At 42.4% G+C, this 18418-nt stretch overlaps 2 protein-coding genes across 2 annotated transcripts; one reads left to right on the top strand and one right to left on the bottom strand.

Moving 5' to 3' along the window:
- Positions 1-4622: 4622 nt before the first annotated feature.
- Positions 4623-9715, top strand: tgif2 (TGFB-induced factor homeobox 2). The gene is made up of 3 exons (XM_080462039.1): positions 4623-4928; positions 6905-7143; positions 7269-9715. The coding sequence occupies exons 1-3, from the start codon at positions 4910-4912 to the stop codon at positions 8766-8768; spliced, it is 1758 nt and encodes a 585-aa protein (XP_080318165.1). The 5' UTR covers positions 4623-4909; the 3' UTR covers positions 8769-9715.
- Positions 9716-12862: 3147 nt separating this feature from the next.
- Positions 12863-16864, bottom strand: myl9b (myosin, light chain 9b, regulatory). Its single transcript, XM_080461065.1, has 4 exons — positions 16580-16864; positions 13886-14089; positions 13527-13688; positions 12863-13425 (listed from the first exon to the last, which is right to left on the bottom strand). Exons 2-4 carry the CDS (start codon positions 14067-14069, stop codon positions 13250-13252), a joined length of 522 nt encoding a protein of 173 aa, XP_080317191.1. The 5' UTR covers positions 14070-14089; positions 16580-16864; the 3' UTR covers positions 12863-13249.
- Positions 16865-18418: the final 1554 nt, after the last annotated feature.

Raw genomic sequence — 18418 nt, 5'->3', positions numbered from 1 at the left:
CCCCCCGACGTGTACTGCCAAGGGCGCAGCTTCATTTGCACTTTTACATTTTAACCTGAGGCAGGGCCCGCCAGAAGGTTTCGGCCTGAGTTTGACGAGTTGTGTCTCTTATGTGCAAATAGGATTGTGTATGAAATATAGCAAAGTAAGAACGCTCATAATAAATGTGTTGAGAGTTCATCTAGATTACTTCACACTATGTAGGTTTTTCAAGAAGAATTTATGGGAGGCAGAGGGTGATCACACTAAATACTGATTTCTGCTCTGGGCCTTCACTTTACAGTTTTTAGAAAGAACTGCTGGAAAGTTGTCTAAACACCTTTGATTCAACAATGCCATGATTCCCATATAAATTCCTCTTTTATGCCATTTCACAATACGAGATTAAGTAATTAATGTACTCTGCTTGATTCTAAATCTGGAACCATGCTTCTTGTAGGTATGACGTGACGGAATTGTGGAATCTCTTTCAAACATAACTAAACGTTGGCACAGTACTACGTATTTTTGCCCGATATCTAATATTTTGATATCTCTGGGTTAACCTGAACCCCTCATTACTTGGGACCTGGACGTCGCAGCTGTGAAACTAGCAAATTAGTGTAACGGTGGGTATTTTTCCTGTATCCACTCGGTTGTTTTGTTGTGAAAAATTTGGTGGACGGACAACTCGTCCACAAAACTGCAACCCCGGACAACTTGTCCACGACGTTTTTTTTTTCAGCATTATTGAAGTATATTTCACACATTTGGAAGGTTCATTAAGTATATTTGACACAAGTTTGTCCTCTGGGGGTGCTGTCCGTGGACGAGTTGTCTTACAATCGAGATACCCTTGGGAGGACAGGGGGCGCTGAAGATGAGAAGAAGAGTTTGAGTATGTGAAAAAAGAAACGGTGAGATCATCTGTAGAATCTAGAGTAAAACTGCAGGATGCTTTTAAGTCGATGGCTCCTGTTTTTGTGTATTTTGGAGTTTGCGCAAATTAGACGTCAGAGAGTCGTCGGCAGCCTTTTTAGAGGCAATCCACAGTACTTGAAGTTAAAGAAACAAAAGAAAAAGGCTGAGAACAACTTTCTTGAGAGTAATATTTGTTTTTTCTCTCGTCTTCCATTCATATTTGATTTCTTCCAAATGCAAAACAAGCCACTCCAGAGTTTCCTGCCCGCGCTTGCTGTTTTTTTTTTCAGTTGGTTGTTCTCACCTCTCCTTAGTAGTAAGACAGATGTGGAATGTCTACATTTAAATAGCTTCTTCTGCTTATCTCTTTAGAGTTCTTTCTGGACATCCCCTGCTGTGTTTGAGGACTGTGTGTGTGTGTGTGGGGGGGGTTACCAGATCTGTTTGACAAGAAATGGCCGCAAAAGTTGAAAATACATCTGTGAAAACTTTGGGTCTTATGTGTCACTTTTCATAGATATGTATAAATAGGTTCAGGTATAGTCAACTCATCTCAACAACTGAGTTGATCTGTGAATTGGCCTTTAAGGTGTCCATCCACTCCAATATTTAGGCATATTTTAGTATGTGAAACCTTTTGACAATATTTGTCTTGTTTTTTTTGTTTTGTTTTTTCCATTTTGTATAGTCTTAAGTGAAACTTTGCTGTTAGTCTTGTGGAGCAGCGGCTGTACTATGTGCCCTGACAGCGAAAGCACATACAACACAATGCTCACAGAACAAGTGTCAGACACATGCGGAGCCGATCCAAAGTAGAGACGAGCTTGATTTGCATCGCATTTAAACAAGGCTTTTCTGCACACACACACACACACACACACACACACACACACACACACACACACACACACACACACACACACACACACACACACACACACACACACACACACACACACACACACACACACACACACACACACACACCTACACACACCTATCGTTAGACAAACCTTGGTCAGCTGTCTCAGTTGGGCTTTTGTGATTCAACAGTTACACTGCAGGAGGTTATTGGGCATGTTGGTCTAAAGTTGCTGATTCAGGAGTAGTAAACATAGGGATGAGAGCTGTTTGATGGCTTGCAATAGTTATGATGGTATCATTTGGATTTCACTAGCCCCCCCCCCCCCACCCACCCACCCATAAAGTTGTTCTTTCATGTGCCTCTTTAAACCACAATAGTATTAAAATTTATAAAATATGAAAAATGTATGTGAAAACGTTAACTTCTACCATTAAACAAAGAAAAACTCAATTTGTATCATTGTAAAGTTCTGTTGTTTTTTTTTTATTTTCTTATTCCTATCAAAATTGGTTTGACCTGTTGTAATGTTTAGTTCCCTTCGATGTTACTGTATGTATTTCCATTTTTCGGGACATATATACCTCAGCTGGAGGGTAGAGGAAGCTTCTCTGCGTAGGTTACATGAGGAGTTAATGACACAAGGAGAGTTCACTTTGTTTTTTCCGAGCAGCGTCACCCATACAGTACTCTAACTGTCTGCTTGCATCACAAAGGAAAGAAAAAAAACAAACAAAAAACGCTAATTTGCATCACTGCATTTGTTTTACGGAGCTGGGCATGAAACCGGGGAGGGACTGGAGGGTATAGACTCACTAAAAAGAGTTTTGATGTAGCAAAAAAGTGTTTAAATTATTAGAATAAATATTTTACGACGGAAGCACATATTTTAAAGACTAAAAACAGTTCATGCAAATACTCTATAGGCTGTGTGCACTTCAGGGTTCATCGGGTTTTGTGTGAAAACGGGTCAGGGACCAAGATGTGAGTGACTGAGCTTGTGTGAGTGTTGTTCATATCAATGAAGTTTTACCTAGATTCTTGTCACTATTCTCTGGTAACATTTAAAGTATTATGTGCAATACTGAGTATAACATAATTGTTTGATATTAAGGTAAAACTATTAATCTTGAATTTCTCTCTCTGCTTCTTTGAAATCGTCCTCTGTAAATACGAAACAAAACCAAATGAAAATCTTCATCTTTTACAATGCTGTAGACCTATTTATACTATTTCAAGGTTGTTCAAATGTATGATGCAAAGACGTAACATTCAATAAAATGCACACAATACTTTCTCAAAGAATCTGACATGGCTGTATTTGTTCAAATGTTATGGAGCTGATGCTTTATATAGTTTTTCAGTTGAATTTTGGGGTGTGAATTGTTAATTTGCACAGAAACAACAATTTTATTGTATTTTTGATTTGAATCTATAGTGTGTGAAAAAGATACAGGAAATTTCATCAAAAGTTCGATTTTTTTTCTGATGTTTTGTTTTTGTTTTTGTTTTAGATTGTAACTGTCCCTGAAACACTTGATTGATATACCAAAATCAACTTTTTGTGTCAGTCATTTGACCAAATAGTTTCATTATCTCAGTTGAAATGCCTCTTTGACACAAACCTCTGATTAGTTGCTCTTTTCATCAGTACTGACAACTGAATGCTGCCATGTGTCACGTAGATTGGATTAGACTCATCAGATTTGGATGCAATTAGTAGTAAAATTTGCAGGCTGACGTAAAACACACAAGGAACATTTCAATGTTAGTATTATCCTTATTTGTTCTATATTCGTGCTTAATTTAGTGGGGGGAAAAAAGATTTTATACAAAATCTACTCATACACCTTTGTAGCTAAAAGATAAGTCGATCATCTTGCATGTTTTGGTTTTATCAGTGAAACAATGGCCAGACGTTATGACACGTTTTACACTTTCAAAAACAAACTTATCAGTTATATTAGTGAAACAAGTTCACATGGTGATTCTAAGTTTTGGAGGAACGCAAAAACCTCTTCACAAATCTGTCCACATGCAGTTTGCAGAAACCAACAAAAACTCTGCTGTGAGAAGTCAAGTGAATCTTCAGAGATATGAAGTAAAGTAAAATTTTAACTCTCATTTTCCTTACTGATGGATTTACAGTGCAATGGGTCAGCAAGGTGATGCTGCACAGTTGTCATGCATTTACCATTTACCCCCCAAAAGTATAACTTTTTAAAGTTGTTTGTTCTTATATTTTCAAGTCACATAGCAGAGACACCGAGAGGGAATTTAGACAAATCATTCTCAGTCTTATTTTCTACTTATTCAATAAGAACACTGTTTATTTTCAACTTTAGTTGTTTGCCCATTTTACTTGTATTTTCTTCTGCAATCGCAGCATTAAAACCAACTGTAGAAATGCAGGGAGTGAGATTTCAAATTTGAAAAAAACAAAACATTAATATCAAAGCACTTTGGTCCGCAATCGATGCTTCTTTTTTTTTTTGATTTATGTAACCACATTGTGCTGAGTGTTATGTAAAACCTGTGCATGACATGAGCGGACAGATCAAAACGGAGCGCACTGATGGAAACGTTGCTGCTTGGAGGTGAGAAGACGGCGTTGAGGAGCCGTGATCCTGGGAGAGGAAGAGACGGGAGAAGGGGAGGGGGGGGGGGGGGTCTAGAAAATAACATTGTTTAAATGACGGCGTTACAATTTGAATGAGACGGCTCTCCAGTCAGTCACAGCGACGCGGAGACAGGCTTCACCGTGAAGATGCGCCCTGATTGGCCGACATCCGACTAGGGGGCGTGGCGCGCGGCTCTGATTGGCTGTGCGTTGTTGATGAGGAGGGATAAATACCATAGCGACTGTCAAGATTGGCAACACTTGCGTGCAGGTAAAGGGAACAAGCCACAAAAAAAAAAGAAAAAGAAAAACGACAACATTGTTCCTCCGGGAGCGTCATGCGAGCGAGGGGCTTCGTCGCCGCGGCTGAAGTCTGAAGAGACGGGGGGGGGGTGGAAATACGCGGAACATCCTCGGCGCCTTGGAAGAAAGTCCCGTTGTGTCAACCATCGCTTGGCTCTCGGGGCACGCTTTGTACGGAGAGCAAGTTGGACAGCTGCGTGTTTTCCAGCGAGCCATCACAAAGAATGAAGCCACTGAAACGAGGTGAGTGTCGCGATTCTTTTTCTTTTTTTGTTTTGTTTTTTTTAACCCCCCCAACACACACACCGAGAGAGAGAGAGAGAATGTGTGAGAGAGTCTGCTCACCCTGTGTGTGTGTGTGCGTGTTGGTTTTGCCTGGTATGCGGTGGTTTTGTCGCGAGCAAATGCAGCGTGTGTTTGAATTTGGAGGGACAGCTAGCCAGCTAGTTATCTCTGGAGAGGCGAGCATGGTGTCCATCTGGCGGAGCGACATGAGGGAGGCTGTGCGGTCCTGCCCGCCTCCTTTGTGCGCTCCAGATGGCTAATTTACCGAGCAAGATCCCCGGTTTGGTCGTATAACTATTACCCCCCCCACCCCTCACTCGACCCCCCCCCCTTTTTTTTTTTTTTTTTTTTTTTTTTTTTTTTTAATTTTTCTGTTACATGTGCCTCGCGACTAGGTTTTGACGTGGGAAGTTGATGTTTGGCTTTTGTAACTGGGACGTCTACCTCTTGCAGCTGTCAACGCTGGGAGAAAAGTTTCGACGTCTTAAACTTTTGTTTTCGCGGCCGTGCAGAGACGTGTGGTGTTTTTGTCGGTCGTGGTTTTGCATATTGGGAAGTTTTCTTCCTTTTTTGACAGCAGACTAGATAACACCGTGGTGCTGATGTGATTAACCAAATTAGGATAAAAGAGGGACCGTCCCCACTGCTCTGATCAAGCACACCTTTAATTACAGTAATCTCTTCGTGGCTGAGCCCGGGATGGAGTTTGTTGTTATGATGGCAGCAGCAGCATCCTTTGTGCTTGAAACTGGTCACAATAATATGGTGCTTTTTTATTTATTTATTTATTTTTTTTTGGTGGTGCAATCAGTCAAAATTGCCTTTCGTAATTGAGCACTTTCTAACGTCATCCTATAGAGAAATATTTAAATCAAAGTTGTGTAGTCAGTTTGTATTGATGATCGGTCTAATTAGGAGTAAAGGGTTTCTATTCTCTAATGCCCTGCTGTTGCAGAACTAAATAAATGTAAATGAGTTTCCCTGGCAACTAAATCCTAAGACTTAGGGGGGGGGGGGGGGTGTATGTTTCTGGTTTCTCTAGTTGTGCAGCATGGTACATTAGAAAAGGTGAGTCAGGCACTACAGCATTCATGAGCTGTGACTGTGAGGTGACAACGACCTCTTTTGCATGCTGAAAAGATTCTGTGACCACCAGTTACTGTGATGTTGATATGCACTCCTTTTGTGAAGACATGCGCTACCCGGGGGGTCAGGTTTCACCGAGCCCTGCAGCAGTCACTTCTCTTTCCCTCTCCCTCTCTCCCTCTCTCTCTCTCTCTCTCTCTCTCTCTCCAGTCCCACCCCTCTGATCAAGCATGCCCCATTTTGTGGAGAGCCTCTCCAGTGGCTGACCACTGATTTCACAAAACACACCCACAACAAACCACAGAGCAGCTCACACACATTCCACCTCAGATTCTGTAAAGACAAAATTTGAATTGTCCTGGTTGTCGGGGTTTGTGTACCTGTTGGCACTCCAGTGGCTATTTGTCTTGTCACATTGTGTCTATTGTTTGTTTGTTTTTTTCATTGTGGTTTGCATGGTTTCTTCGGTGCAGCCATGAATAACAAAGGTGTTTGCAGATGTATAACTGGATTTTTATATAGTTATAGCAAACAAATAAATCAGTATTTTGGGTGAGCCCCTTTTGCCTTCAAAACAAAGGAATTGGAAACATTTTCTGTGGATGTTATTGTTCCTATAATTCATGGCACATTGACACTGACACCCCCCCCCCCCCCCCCCCCCCCCCCCAGACTGTATTGCCCAGCGGATACATAGCTCTTTGTCATACCTGCCTCCAAACAGTGATTTAAATATTGCTGGAAGAAGCCGGGGGTCCATCAAGTGTTAGTGACTGTAATGCCATGCTGTTCTTATACCACAAATTATATTGATCATAACCGTTCTCCCTTTTTTTTCTCCCCCGCAGCACGAGACGAGCATCACTCCGAGCAGGAGCATTCCTCGGCTGCGTCGAACAGTGATGAAGACGCGCCGATGGACCTGTCGGTGAAACAGCTTTCTGCGAAGCGTCGTCGCCGCGGCAACCTGCCCAGGGCATCGGTTCAGATTCTGCGGGATTGGCTGTACGAGCATCGCTACAATGCTTACCCGTCAGAGCAGGAGAAACAAATCTTATCCAGGCAAACAAATCTGACAGTGCTGCAGGTGAGATGCTTTTCATTTTGTCATAAAACCCACAGAGATTTAAACCGTTCAAGCAAAGTCAAGAGGACCTTTAGATAATTTTTTAGATGTTCTATTCATATCATTTTTTCTCTGTGTATTCCCAGATATGCAACTGGTTCATCAATGCACGGCGCCGTGTGCTCCCCGAAATCCTCCGCAGGGATGGCAAAGATCCCTCAAAGTTCACCATTTCCCGTAAGATCCTGAGCAGGAACAGCACAGACTCGCCTGACGGAGGTGGGGCCTCCGCTTCGGACGGCAACTCGTCTTCCGACTCGGCTGAACCGAGCACGTCTGTCATCCACCCCGCACCCACTTTGGACCTCTGTGTTCTGGGCAACGCGGCGACTGCTATTCTGACCAGAGCAGACTACCCCGGTGTGGAAGGGTCCGCCCAGGCCCTGATGACGCTGGATACGCACAGTGTGCTGAAGGAGGAACCGCTACACGAGGCTTGGACTGCCCCTCCTCCTAACAGCCAAAATGTTGCAGCTACCTCCACCAGTGACCTCCCTCACATCACTTTTCATCGTCATGCCGATATCCAGGACTTCCGAGATTTCAGGATTCTCGTTGAAGTTGCCGTGCGCAGAGCTGCCGAACTGGAGAGAATGAGGGAATTGAGTGAGGCCCAAAATCAAACCGCCGCAGCCGTAGAGGTGAAATCCGAGGAGACAACGATCAACAAGTCTGACGGCATTGTCACGGGTCCTGCTGCACCTCCAGAGGATGGCCAGAACGTCATGGATCCCACCACTGTGCAGAGTCTGATGGAGAAGGCTATGGACGTACCCGTGTCGACTGTAGCGTCAATAAAGACGGAGTCCTCAACTGCCTCTTTACCGGCTCCCGTCTCAAAGGTTTCTTCTCCTCCGGTGAATGTTGTCACCCCGTTGGAGAAAGACAATAATCAGGCATCAGGCCCAAACAACCATAACCTCCTCCCATCCCACCTCCCAGCCATGGTGCCAGTGTCTGCCTTAGTCCTAGGACAGCAAAACTCTCAGAAACCAGCTCCACCCGCTCCCGCTGTCACCCCAACCTCCTCACCAGCTCCACCCGCACAGACCCTCACTACTTCATCATCGGTGCCGTCGCCAGTCATCCTCCCACCGGCAAACCCCATCCCCGTCTGCTCTGTGAGCAGAGGATCGTCTCCAGCCATGGCACTCCTGCCAGCCGCCTCTTCCCCAGCCCCTTCCTCCACGTCGATGCCCAGAGGAGTCCTGCTCCACCTGCCCTTCTACAAACCCACCCTGATCCCTGTCACAGTTTCCTGCCCCCTGCCCACCTCAAACTCTGTGCCGGCTGTGACCCCTTCTTCATCCCCGATGTCTCCCGCAGTGCTGGCTCCTGCTGTCGTCCCTGCAACGCCCCCATCCCCATCTGTGACCACGCCTCTCGCGGGCCTCACGCCGCCACTACAGCTCTCCTCCTCCACCAGCAGCATGAGTAGCAGCTCACAGAGGAATTCCGCCATCGTTTGGAGCATGGTCCACCCCGACACCAGGCAACCCAGCGCCCTTCAAGTGGTGAAGCCCCCCATTGCTGCAGTCTGGGGCCCCAAACATGGCCTGCACACAGTGAGTGAACCTGTGAACTAGGAGCTGCAGGGTTTTTCTTTTTGTTTCTCTCTTTCTTATATTTGTGGGAAACCCGTGTGGCCAAATGAATGCTGGATGATGAGCGCTACCGTGCACCCGAGTTTCTGAGACTTCTGCAGACTGTGAATCCGGTGCAGACTGGGACACATGAGCAACTATTGTGACATTATCTTTTAATGCTTTCTTATATCAAGATTCCCATGGACGCTCGAGCTTTGAACAGACGTAGATATCATTCCGAAAGGTGAACATTCCTCAGTGGGGCGTACATGTTCGTACATTTCGACTTTCAGAAGGAAAGTATCCTATAATTGTACACAATCTCAAACGTGGTGGTTGTCTGCACCAACGGCCTCTTCAGTAGCAGTACTGGGTTTTTATTGAATGTACAAAAGACTTAATGACTGCCATTCATTCTCCAGGCTTAATTTTATTTTATTTTTTTAAATGTACAAAAAGACTTTCTTGGGTGTGCAATTTGGATTTAGTTAAGTTTTACTCCTGCATCCTCTCGTTGCTTTCCCTCTGTCTCCTCTGTGTGAGACCAGCTGGACAGAACAGGAATAGGTTCTGCTGCAGCACGGGTGTAAGAATGATTTGTGGTTTGATAACTGAGGGGAATTCCTTCATCGGTGGTCATCTCTGCATGCCCGGGACGTTTCTTCTCCGCTCAAGGCCAGCTTCCAGTCTTACTCTGATGGAGTAGCTCATCTGTTGACCTCAAGCTCCTGGAAACAAACACTTTTACTGTGACTGGGGGGGCCTTTTTATCTTTTAATGGTGCACAAACTTTATATATTTGAGGATAGATATTTCCCAAACCGTTTGGGGCCTTACAATTGGTCAGTATTCAAACCTGAATGTCTTAACTGGCGGATTAAGATCCCTGAAACATATCTGCTACCGACAAAGCAAATGTAGCACACTTTATAGTTGTAATTGACTTTAAAAGAAAAAAAAAAAAAAAAGAAAAAAAAATGATAGATATTCATTTTCTCCGTTGTGCTTTCCTCTTGATGTGTTGTCTCCATAGATTTTTCTAATGTTACTTAAATCTCTAGTTTCCATGAAACTGTTGGAATGAACCACAATAGTTAACATTAGTCATGTGTATGTATACATTTTTAATGCTGTTCTTTATTGGTTGAAATGAGTAAAGTTTCTGTCAGTTTTTGTTCAAAAGACCACCACAATCATTCCAAAAAAACAAACAACCTTTGTCCTTATTTTGTAATAGATACTCCTCACTTATTTTTTTTTTTTTTTTCCTTCACTGCCAGGGGTTTGACTTGGCATGGAGGAGTTTTTTTTTTTTCTTTGTTCCAGGTACTCAGTAGACTGATCTCTATACCTCAATTTACACAGATCATGCCAGGCCTGAGTCGTGTGTAGAAGTCAACAAGTATTAAATGTTTTTTTTCTTCATGACACTGTGACGACACCATATCGGTTGTGATACTGGAAATGATTGAAGACAAGTTTTTGTTTGGCAAACTGACACTCCAGTCAGAGGACAATGTGACATTTGTAAATAGTTTCAACTTTTTTTTTTTTTTTTTTTCTTCTTAATGTATTGGCATGATTGATATGATTGTCATTTCTTAAAAGTTAAGAACATTTCAAGTTCATGTTGTGAGTCCCAAGTGACCATTGGCAGCATGACTGGCTGCTGTGCCTTAAAAGTGACGGAGGGAAGATGTCCCCTACAAAAAAAAAAAAAAAGATTGTGCAATATATGCCTTAAACTGTGTTTTTCTATGAACATTTCAAAGAATAAAGATTTTCATGCCATTTTCTTGAGTTCTTTTTTTTTTTTTTTTTTACTTCATACTTGTGTAGCAGATGGCGCTCCTGGAAACGGTTACTTTAATTGTACACAAACTTTATATATTTGGAGGGTAGATGTATTTCCCAAAACATTTCAGGCTTTACTTTTTTTTTTTTTTTTTTTTTGTCTTGATTAGGGGATCCCTGAAACAAAGCAAATGTGGCACACTTTATAGTTGTACTTGACTTATTTTTTTAATATATATGTTGTTGTCTGTGCAGAACTTGATGTATCCCAGAACTGCTGCGGTGTACTGCTCCAAGTCTGCGTGTTCAAAGACATCCCAGTCTGTTGTGCATCAGTCCTGCAGCTGCTGAGACGCTCCATCGGGCCAGATCTTAACCCCGTCGGATGTGATGGCAGCAATTTTCCTGATAGGGGAGTTGGAGCCAATTATGACAATATGTTTTCTTTGGGAAATTTCAATACACTTCCAAAATGATAAGTATTATTTGAAGTATTCTCATTTTTGTGGTTTGATTTATAATTATTATAGTGTGGATCTCTCCTCCTCCTTTATAATCAGTAGGTGCAGCTGTCGGTGGAAGGAGTGACCGCAGGCACACGAGGCCTATAGAAACTAGAGTATTTGTGTTATTTAAGAAAGTCAACCGAGAATATTTTTTGTTTGTTTAAATAAATTGTGCATCTTTATTTGAAACCTGGAAAATCTCTCCGCGAGTGCTTTTTAGATCCTGCCAGTCGAAAATCTCCTCAAAGGACAACTTTTAATTTAGATTTTTGGAATGGAAGAGTAGCCACAACAGGAGGTGTTAAGAGTGGTCAGTGGTCTGACTGGCCCAGAGGAGGCAGTGGCCTCAGGACACCTGGCTGGCTTGCTCACATCATGTAGATGTTTGAGGGGCGAGTATGTAAAGTGCTTTTGGGCAGTTTGCGTGATGGACCGATTGCGCTGCGCAAATAATGGATCTGTTATATTCACATAGATCCATCAATCACGCTGCCGAACCCTAACCCTCAGCGCTGCACGGCAATATGTGCACTAACTGAAAATAGTAAATAGTTATTTTGCACATGGGTGAGTAGATGAACAATAGCCAACATGGCGGCCGACAGAGTAGAATGACTTCCACTCTATATTCTGCTGCGACTTGGTGGTTTTATAGTTGAGAATCGCCTATAATAGCAATCAAACTTCATCATCTGTCCATACAAATGTCAGTGTATTCACCATTGTTAATCTTTATAGCATATTTTCTACATACATGTAGTTTCATGACAGAAAAATAAGAGCACCCACTCGCGGCCCTGCATGAAGCCTGCATTATTTTCAGGGTTTCTGCCATTGCTGTGGGAATGGATATTGTTCTTAAAACCTTGCCGAGTAAATGCAAACATTTCTTGAAATGAAAACACAATAATGCCTTTTCACTTGAAACATTGTGTAAACAGGGTCTGACACACAAGCTGAGATATCACTGATGCCTCAGAGCTCAGCTGTCAGGGTGAGTTTGTTAAAACACATAATACAGCTTTCATCACGTACACTCTATAGATTAAATTTAAAGGTTATTATGGCAGCGTTTTATCAGTCTGGCCCAGTCAAGATAAAATTGGGTTGTACGTGGCGCCTAAACTATCTGGTGAGTGTTTTTGCAGTGATGCATGAAAGCGCTGCACGACTGCGGCCACTCACTTCTGCTATAGTTGCAGGTTTTAATGCAAACATGTTCTCCATCAGCCTGGGACGACCTGGTTAAAATTACACTGGGAATGGATTTTATTATAGATGAAAGTGTCCAAAGCATTTAAAAAAAAAAAGAAAAAGTTTATTTAAGCTTGTACAATATTTAAGCATGGCATAAAGACAAAACCAACACCGGGTGTACTTCTTCACTTACTTTATTTGCCTGAGCAGCTTCATGACTGAATTTCTTCCACCAGACAAACATACCCAGATCTTTCAATTAATACACGAAACCATCGGACGGCAGAAAGATGATTCAAAACTGCCAATCCCCAAAACCATTCCATCAGTGTGAGTGCTCACCCCTTCTCGATTGTCAGTGATCAATAAGTACTAAGCGTCGGGCAAACAACTCCACCATACAAGGATATCAACATTACACAGAGTGAAACAGATCGCAGTACTTGGACAGGCACGGGCACTAACTGGCAGGGAGAGGTATACATAGTGGGTACTGTACGTGGCACTGAATGTCAAAGTCCAAATGGCCCCCCTGCGCACGCATACACACACACACACACACAGACACACACACACAGACTCAAAAATCCAAGCAGGTTACCAGAAAAATACCTGATCAATTTTATTCTAGGAATGACAGAGCTACAGGAGACAGATGTGTACCCGTCCGCATAGTATACAAATGAATCCTGAATCATGATTTACTTTTCTTTGCTTGCAATACATTTCTGTGGCCCAAATTGCCTCCTGAGGTTCTAACTTCACTAATTATGTAGATTTCAATATATGAAACAGTTTAAACCTGTCCCTTTCAATTTTAAATACAAACTTTGATATACAATATTGCTCTCCAGGTTCCTACTTATTTCTTATCTGCAGGGCTGAAAGTTCAATGGGGACAGATTTATGGAACAATATGCGTGCAGGGGTGTGTGTGTGTGTGTGTGTGTGTGTGTGTGTGGGGGGGGGGGTCACTCTCTTGTTCTACTCATCATCTTTGTCTTTGGCGCCATGTTTGAGGATGCGGGTGAACTCGGCATAATTGAAGTTTCCCCTCTTGTCGATGGGCGCCTCGCGGAACAACTCGTCCACTTCGTCATCCGTGAAGCGGTCCCCCATGGTGGTCAGCAGCTCTCGCAGGTGGTCTTCATGGATCACACCTGTGACGCGGGTTTGACATTCATTAAAAGGCAGAAAGGAGTTCTGAACGGTGCGATTCGTTCCCGTTTGATTGTGTGCATTTTTGTTTCTGTGAACTGACCGGATCCTTCTTCGTCAAAGCAGGCAAAGGCGTTGCGAATGACGTCTTCTGGGTCTGTTCCATTGAGCCTTTCTCCAAACATGGTGAGGAACATGGTGAAGTTAATGGGCCCTGGTGCTTCACTCATCATGCCCTCCAAGTATTCGTCAGAAGGGTTCTTACCTGAGAAAGAAAGAACACCTTTGTTACTTGCAAATCCTTGTTGCCAAGCAATACAAAAGTGAAAAGTGTTGCCATATATATACTTGAACGTTTGAGAGCTCCGATGAGTCTCCAAGGCTGAATTGAATCTCATTTTAGGGTAACTGCTCTAATATTTAAAAGTATAAAATGTGTCATTTAAAAAACAAAACATTTACCCAGAGAGGCCAGCATGTCGTGCAGATCCTCCTTGTCGATGAAACCGTCTCTGTTTTGGTCGATCATGTTAAAGGCTTCCTTGAACTCCTGGATTTGGGACTGATCGAACATGGCGAAGACATTGGAGGTCGCTCTCTGCGGACGCTTCTTGGTGGTCTTCCCCTTTGCACGCTTGCTCGACATTGTGGCGGCTGGATCTGGACCTGTGCACAGTTGAATGGATTCATGAGTTGCAAGTGATGTGCATTCTGTATTACAGTGCACATTTCCTGTGTTCCTGTGCTTCGATCGTGCAGGAGAGTCTCCTTCCCTCTGGATTCTCTCTGGATGTAGAGTACTGTGATGGGTCTTGAAACAGTGAGCCTTCACAGTGCACACAGTAGTTACTTTCAGACCTTTCCAAAATTAGACCCGTCTGTCACTCAGCTGCACAAGGATTTGCCATCTGTATGTTTGTTCCTTGGATTGTGATTTGCCCAGTGGGCAACAGCAGACAGGATAGAGGGATGGGCTGTTTGTGCATGAAGGAGCAGGTAAATGTGGCTGATGAGTCACACAAAAGTCTGACGACATGTTCTCAAGAGACACATAGGGACTGAATTACATGAGGAGATTATGTGCACAATTTCCCATCACCTAACAAGCCTGTACCTGCTTTATGATGGGCTTTCTCAACAAAGGTTCAGTCTGAGTTTCCCTTTTAAACTCGCAAGAAGGGACTTTGGATTGCTTTATACTGGAAACAAATGCATGTGATGTCAGTGGAAATGATTGTGTATATATATATATATATATATATATATATATATATATATATATATATATAGCCCCTCTTATACTAAATGTAAGTGATAATCATCTCAGGACAAAATACAGCCAAATAAATCTCTTATTTAAATTCAGAATAGTGTTAATCACAATCAGATACTTCATATGCATTTGTTTGTTTAGGAAAAATAAAAATGTTTAGAGATTTTTTTTTTTCTGGCTGTAATGTATTTAGTGTCAATATAGATTTTTTCAGTTTGCCTGATGTATCCAAAAATTGCTCTTTGCTGTCCTATATTCACCAGATTTCTGTCTCCAGGTACAGAGTCAGATTGATGACACGCTCTCGACACTGAAAGTGTCTGTGCCTGCCGTCACTGTCGCTTGTATGACTCATGCAGGCCTCAAATAAACAAGTAAAAGCTGCTCTGCCCATTTACACCCTCCTGTACCGAGTGATTCTATGGGAATTAATGTAACTGTCATTTATCATTTATATTTGCAGTGCATATCAGCATTTACTGAAGGTGACAATGTTAAACAGACTAGTCTTGTAGAGATAACTCTGGTTGTCCGACACTCCAGGTCAACAATCCCTCAAAATGGATCCGTTGGCTTGGCTTGCCTGTGTAAAACAAACAAAAACAGGGCCTAACACCATGTTGGATCGGTCTTCACTTTTATGCAGCTCCGGTTTGGCTGCTCCAGTGGCCCGGTGTGCCAACACAATGAGAAGAAAAAACTAATTGGAAGGTGTGTGCAGTTGGCCCAAAGCCCATCCCCTACTTTACCTCAGTTACTGAGGAAGCTGGGAACAAAACTGTTTCTAGCTCTGTTTAAAAGTTTTCAGGAGCACAGGAATTCCTCAATCTGATTAGGGCTTCAATATCCCATATTACCACACTGCGGATATCGACACTTTCTGCCACACTTCTGTGACTGTAAGATAAACTCCTGGTGCTTAGGGGCTGCAGCTTCAATGTGAATAATGAGGTTAAACTTTACACGTTTCCATAAACACATTAATCTATACCTCTGACTTTTTAGCCAGAAAACTTCAAAGTACATTAAAGAAAATCTGATTTCCAGTCCTGCTGTGTTGGGCGGCGTAGCAACAGCTCAAATCCTCTGCAGCCTGCACAGTGGGGATCGACAATGATTCACAAAGATGCCGTGAACAACTATTTTTGACCTGGGCTACGTAAGTGTTTGGCTGACGCGTCTCAGCTTGGCTCAAACTGACAATTGCATTTGTTCTCGAGCCACAGTTTCTCTATGGACCCCTTTATCCGCTGGGACATGACAAAGCTCCTCTGTCCCTTCATCCAACAAGAAACGCACACACACACACATCACCAAACGCTCAGGCTGTCATCTCTTTTCCCCCCATTCGTCAAGTCATGTAGTTCAACACTACCGAGTTAAAGACTGAAAAGGCCAACGGTCAGGAATTCCCAAAACAAACAAGAGTAAAGAGGAATGTAAGCTTTCATCACCAATTAAAATGTGATAGTGTCTCATTCAGAGGGTGAAGATCTAAATGGTGCAGCTGCATTTAGAAATCCCTCAGTTTCAGGTGCAGCAGGGATGAGAAGTAGGTAAACACCCATACGTGCAGTATATTGATATTGCTTAAACACATGAACGAGGTGAACATCTTTAACAGGTTTCTCCTTACCTTCATCAATACACACACAAAAAATATCAGGAACTTGAGTTTGTTTTTGTTTTGATGATCCCCTTGTGAACCTTTTTGTCACTCTATTCCCCTCCTCTATCAGCACTGACAGTTTAATCACTGAACCCAAACAATTCACACATCCATCCACTTGAAAAACAAAACAAAAATCATCAAACACAGTCATTTTTGGAGAGACGTGAACTCAAAATGGAAGTTTCAATCGACAAACAACTTTAAGTCTTACCGTGACTTCAGGTGAAAAGACGTGGGAGTCCTCGAAACTCCTTTTGCACTGTTCAGACACAACAGAGGGAAGGGAAGGCAGGCAGTCCCACAGAAAAGTTTGCTTCAAGAATCAGACTCCCAGTGGGTGCCTCCCCTTTCTCCTCTGGCCAATGGAGAGACCGGCCTGTCCCATACAAAGAGATCCCAGGCCAGGCTGTTTCTCCATACAAGGCAAAAGAATGCACAGGCTGTGGCTTGTTACTGCTGCAGAGGTTGCTCGGGATGTTTGAGGAAAAGGCCGAAATGACAGGAACTACGATAAGGCGGCCTTATTTAGAGAAAGGAGCCTAAACATTTCGAGCCTCTGTGTGGTGGAGTGAGCGTGGAAGCACAGGGGACGACGTTGTGAGCAGATGCAGAGCACTTTGGAAAGGCGTCCTTTCTGGAACAAGACTTAGGACTTCCCTTAAATAGGCAGTGTGGTTGACCATCACTGAAGCTTTTATGTGGAAGAAAGATCATAAACTGTCTTGTTATTAAGGACATGTCTGTTTTGTGGCAGGTGTGGCCGGGTGTGGATAATTAAAATCAATAATAATAATAATCTCCATTTGTAATCTGTGCGTGTGTTTATGTCCTTGATTGATAAAACTATTCTCCATGTTGCTTTTTGTTGTCTGAATATTTGAGGATTTTGATGCATGAGATAATGGAATGTATTTACAGATTACCTTCTGTTTAAAAAATGAAGAAGACTGCTTTATTTTTTATGAGTTGCACGCTATATTATGTAAACAGACCATACTGAGAATGTGTAGATTGTTTTTCTTCAGTTTTTTTTTTTTTTTAATTGATATTTTGACATTCAAAATATTTTTTTAAAAAGGCATAGCTTTTAAGTGTACTTTCTGTAAAATGAGAATTTTGTCTTTTCAATGTTGGCCAGTATATATATCCACAGTTGGGGAATTTAAATCGTTTCGGCAGTGCAGTTAAACAAAAATGTAAAAAAAGTACAGGAATATGGACATATTTTAAATTAGTAAACACACAATATTAAGTAAGAGGTTGACAGTTTTATCTTGTCTGATATTTCAATGACGGTGTCAGAGCTTCACTAGAAGAGATTTGTGAGGCAAAGAGTTCATGTATCTCATGTTCGAATGCTTTGTGCAGGGATGCCCTCTGCTGGGACAGAGACTGGCCGTCATCTCTGAAAATACCATCTGATGAATAAAATTATGACGAAGGGAGTGGGAGGCTCAGGGACATGTTCATTCTTGAAGTTGAAAAGTCAAAGCAGTCGTTGTAGCTTGTATAAGAGTTTTTTTTCCCACGATGAAAATGAAAACGTTAGTTTTGCCATGTGACTATTTTGAGGTTTCTTTCTTTCTTTCTTTCTTTCTTTCTTTCTTTCTTTCTTTCTTTCTTTCTTTCTTTCTTTCTTTCTTTCTTTCTTTCTTTTTGAGCAGTGGGAATGGTATGGACTAGTTAGAACCAGCAGATGGCAGTAGTGCAACTTCACAGATGCAAACTGCAGTTAAACAAAGAAGAAGAAGAAGAAGAAGAAGAAGAAGCAGAAGCACTAGACTAGAGTTCTGCATTTTCAGAAGAAAATTAAAGTGTGATCTTGTTTGATCTGCTTCTCGCCCCCACGTCACCATGGCAACAGATGCTGATCTACTTGATGGGCAGTTGTTTTTTTTTTTAAATGTTAAAGAAAAGTTAAAGATATAAAAGGCACACAGCATAGCACTCATCTCATGAACAAGCTGCACGTTTTGCTATGTAAAGGGGTCATATTTTACAGCTTTTCAACAATTTCACATGGTCTCGTTGGTCCAGAATCCTTGTCTTT

The sequence above is a fragment of the Lipophrys pholis genome (assembly GCF_963383615.2).
Source record: "Lipophrys pholis genome assembly, chromosome: 4".
Taxonomy (NCBI): domain Eukaryota; kingdom Metazoa; phylum Chordata; class Actinopteri; order Blenniiformes; family Blenniidae; genus Lipophrys; species Lipophrys pholis.
This window is presented reverse-complemented; position numbering and strand designations above follow the sequence as displayed.

What these genes read in the sequence shown, in the direction of transcription:
- tgif2 (XM_080462039.1), top strand. An exon ending in CAAATCTGACAGTGCTGCAG is followed by an intron (nt 7,144 to 7,268) that starts GTGAGATGCTTT and finishes GTGTATTCCCAG; the next exon opens with ATATGCAACTGGTTCATCAA.
- myl9b (XM_080461065.1), bottom strand. Translation starts at nt 14,069, where the DNA reads ATGTCGAGCAAGCGTGCAAAGGGGAAGACCACCAAGAAGCGTCCGCAG. An exon ending in CGACATGCTGGCCTCTCTGG is followed by an intron (nt 13,689 to 13,885) that starts GTAAATGTTTTG and finishes TTTCTTTCTCAG; the next exon opens with GTAAGAACCCTTCTGACGAA. An exon ending in CTTTGACGAAGAAGGATCCG is followed by an intron (nt 13,426 to 13,526) that starts GTCAGTTCACAG and finishes CCCGCGTCACAG; the next exon opens with GTGTGATCCATGAAGACCAC.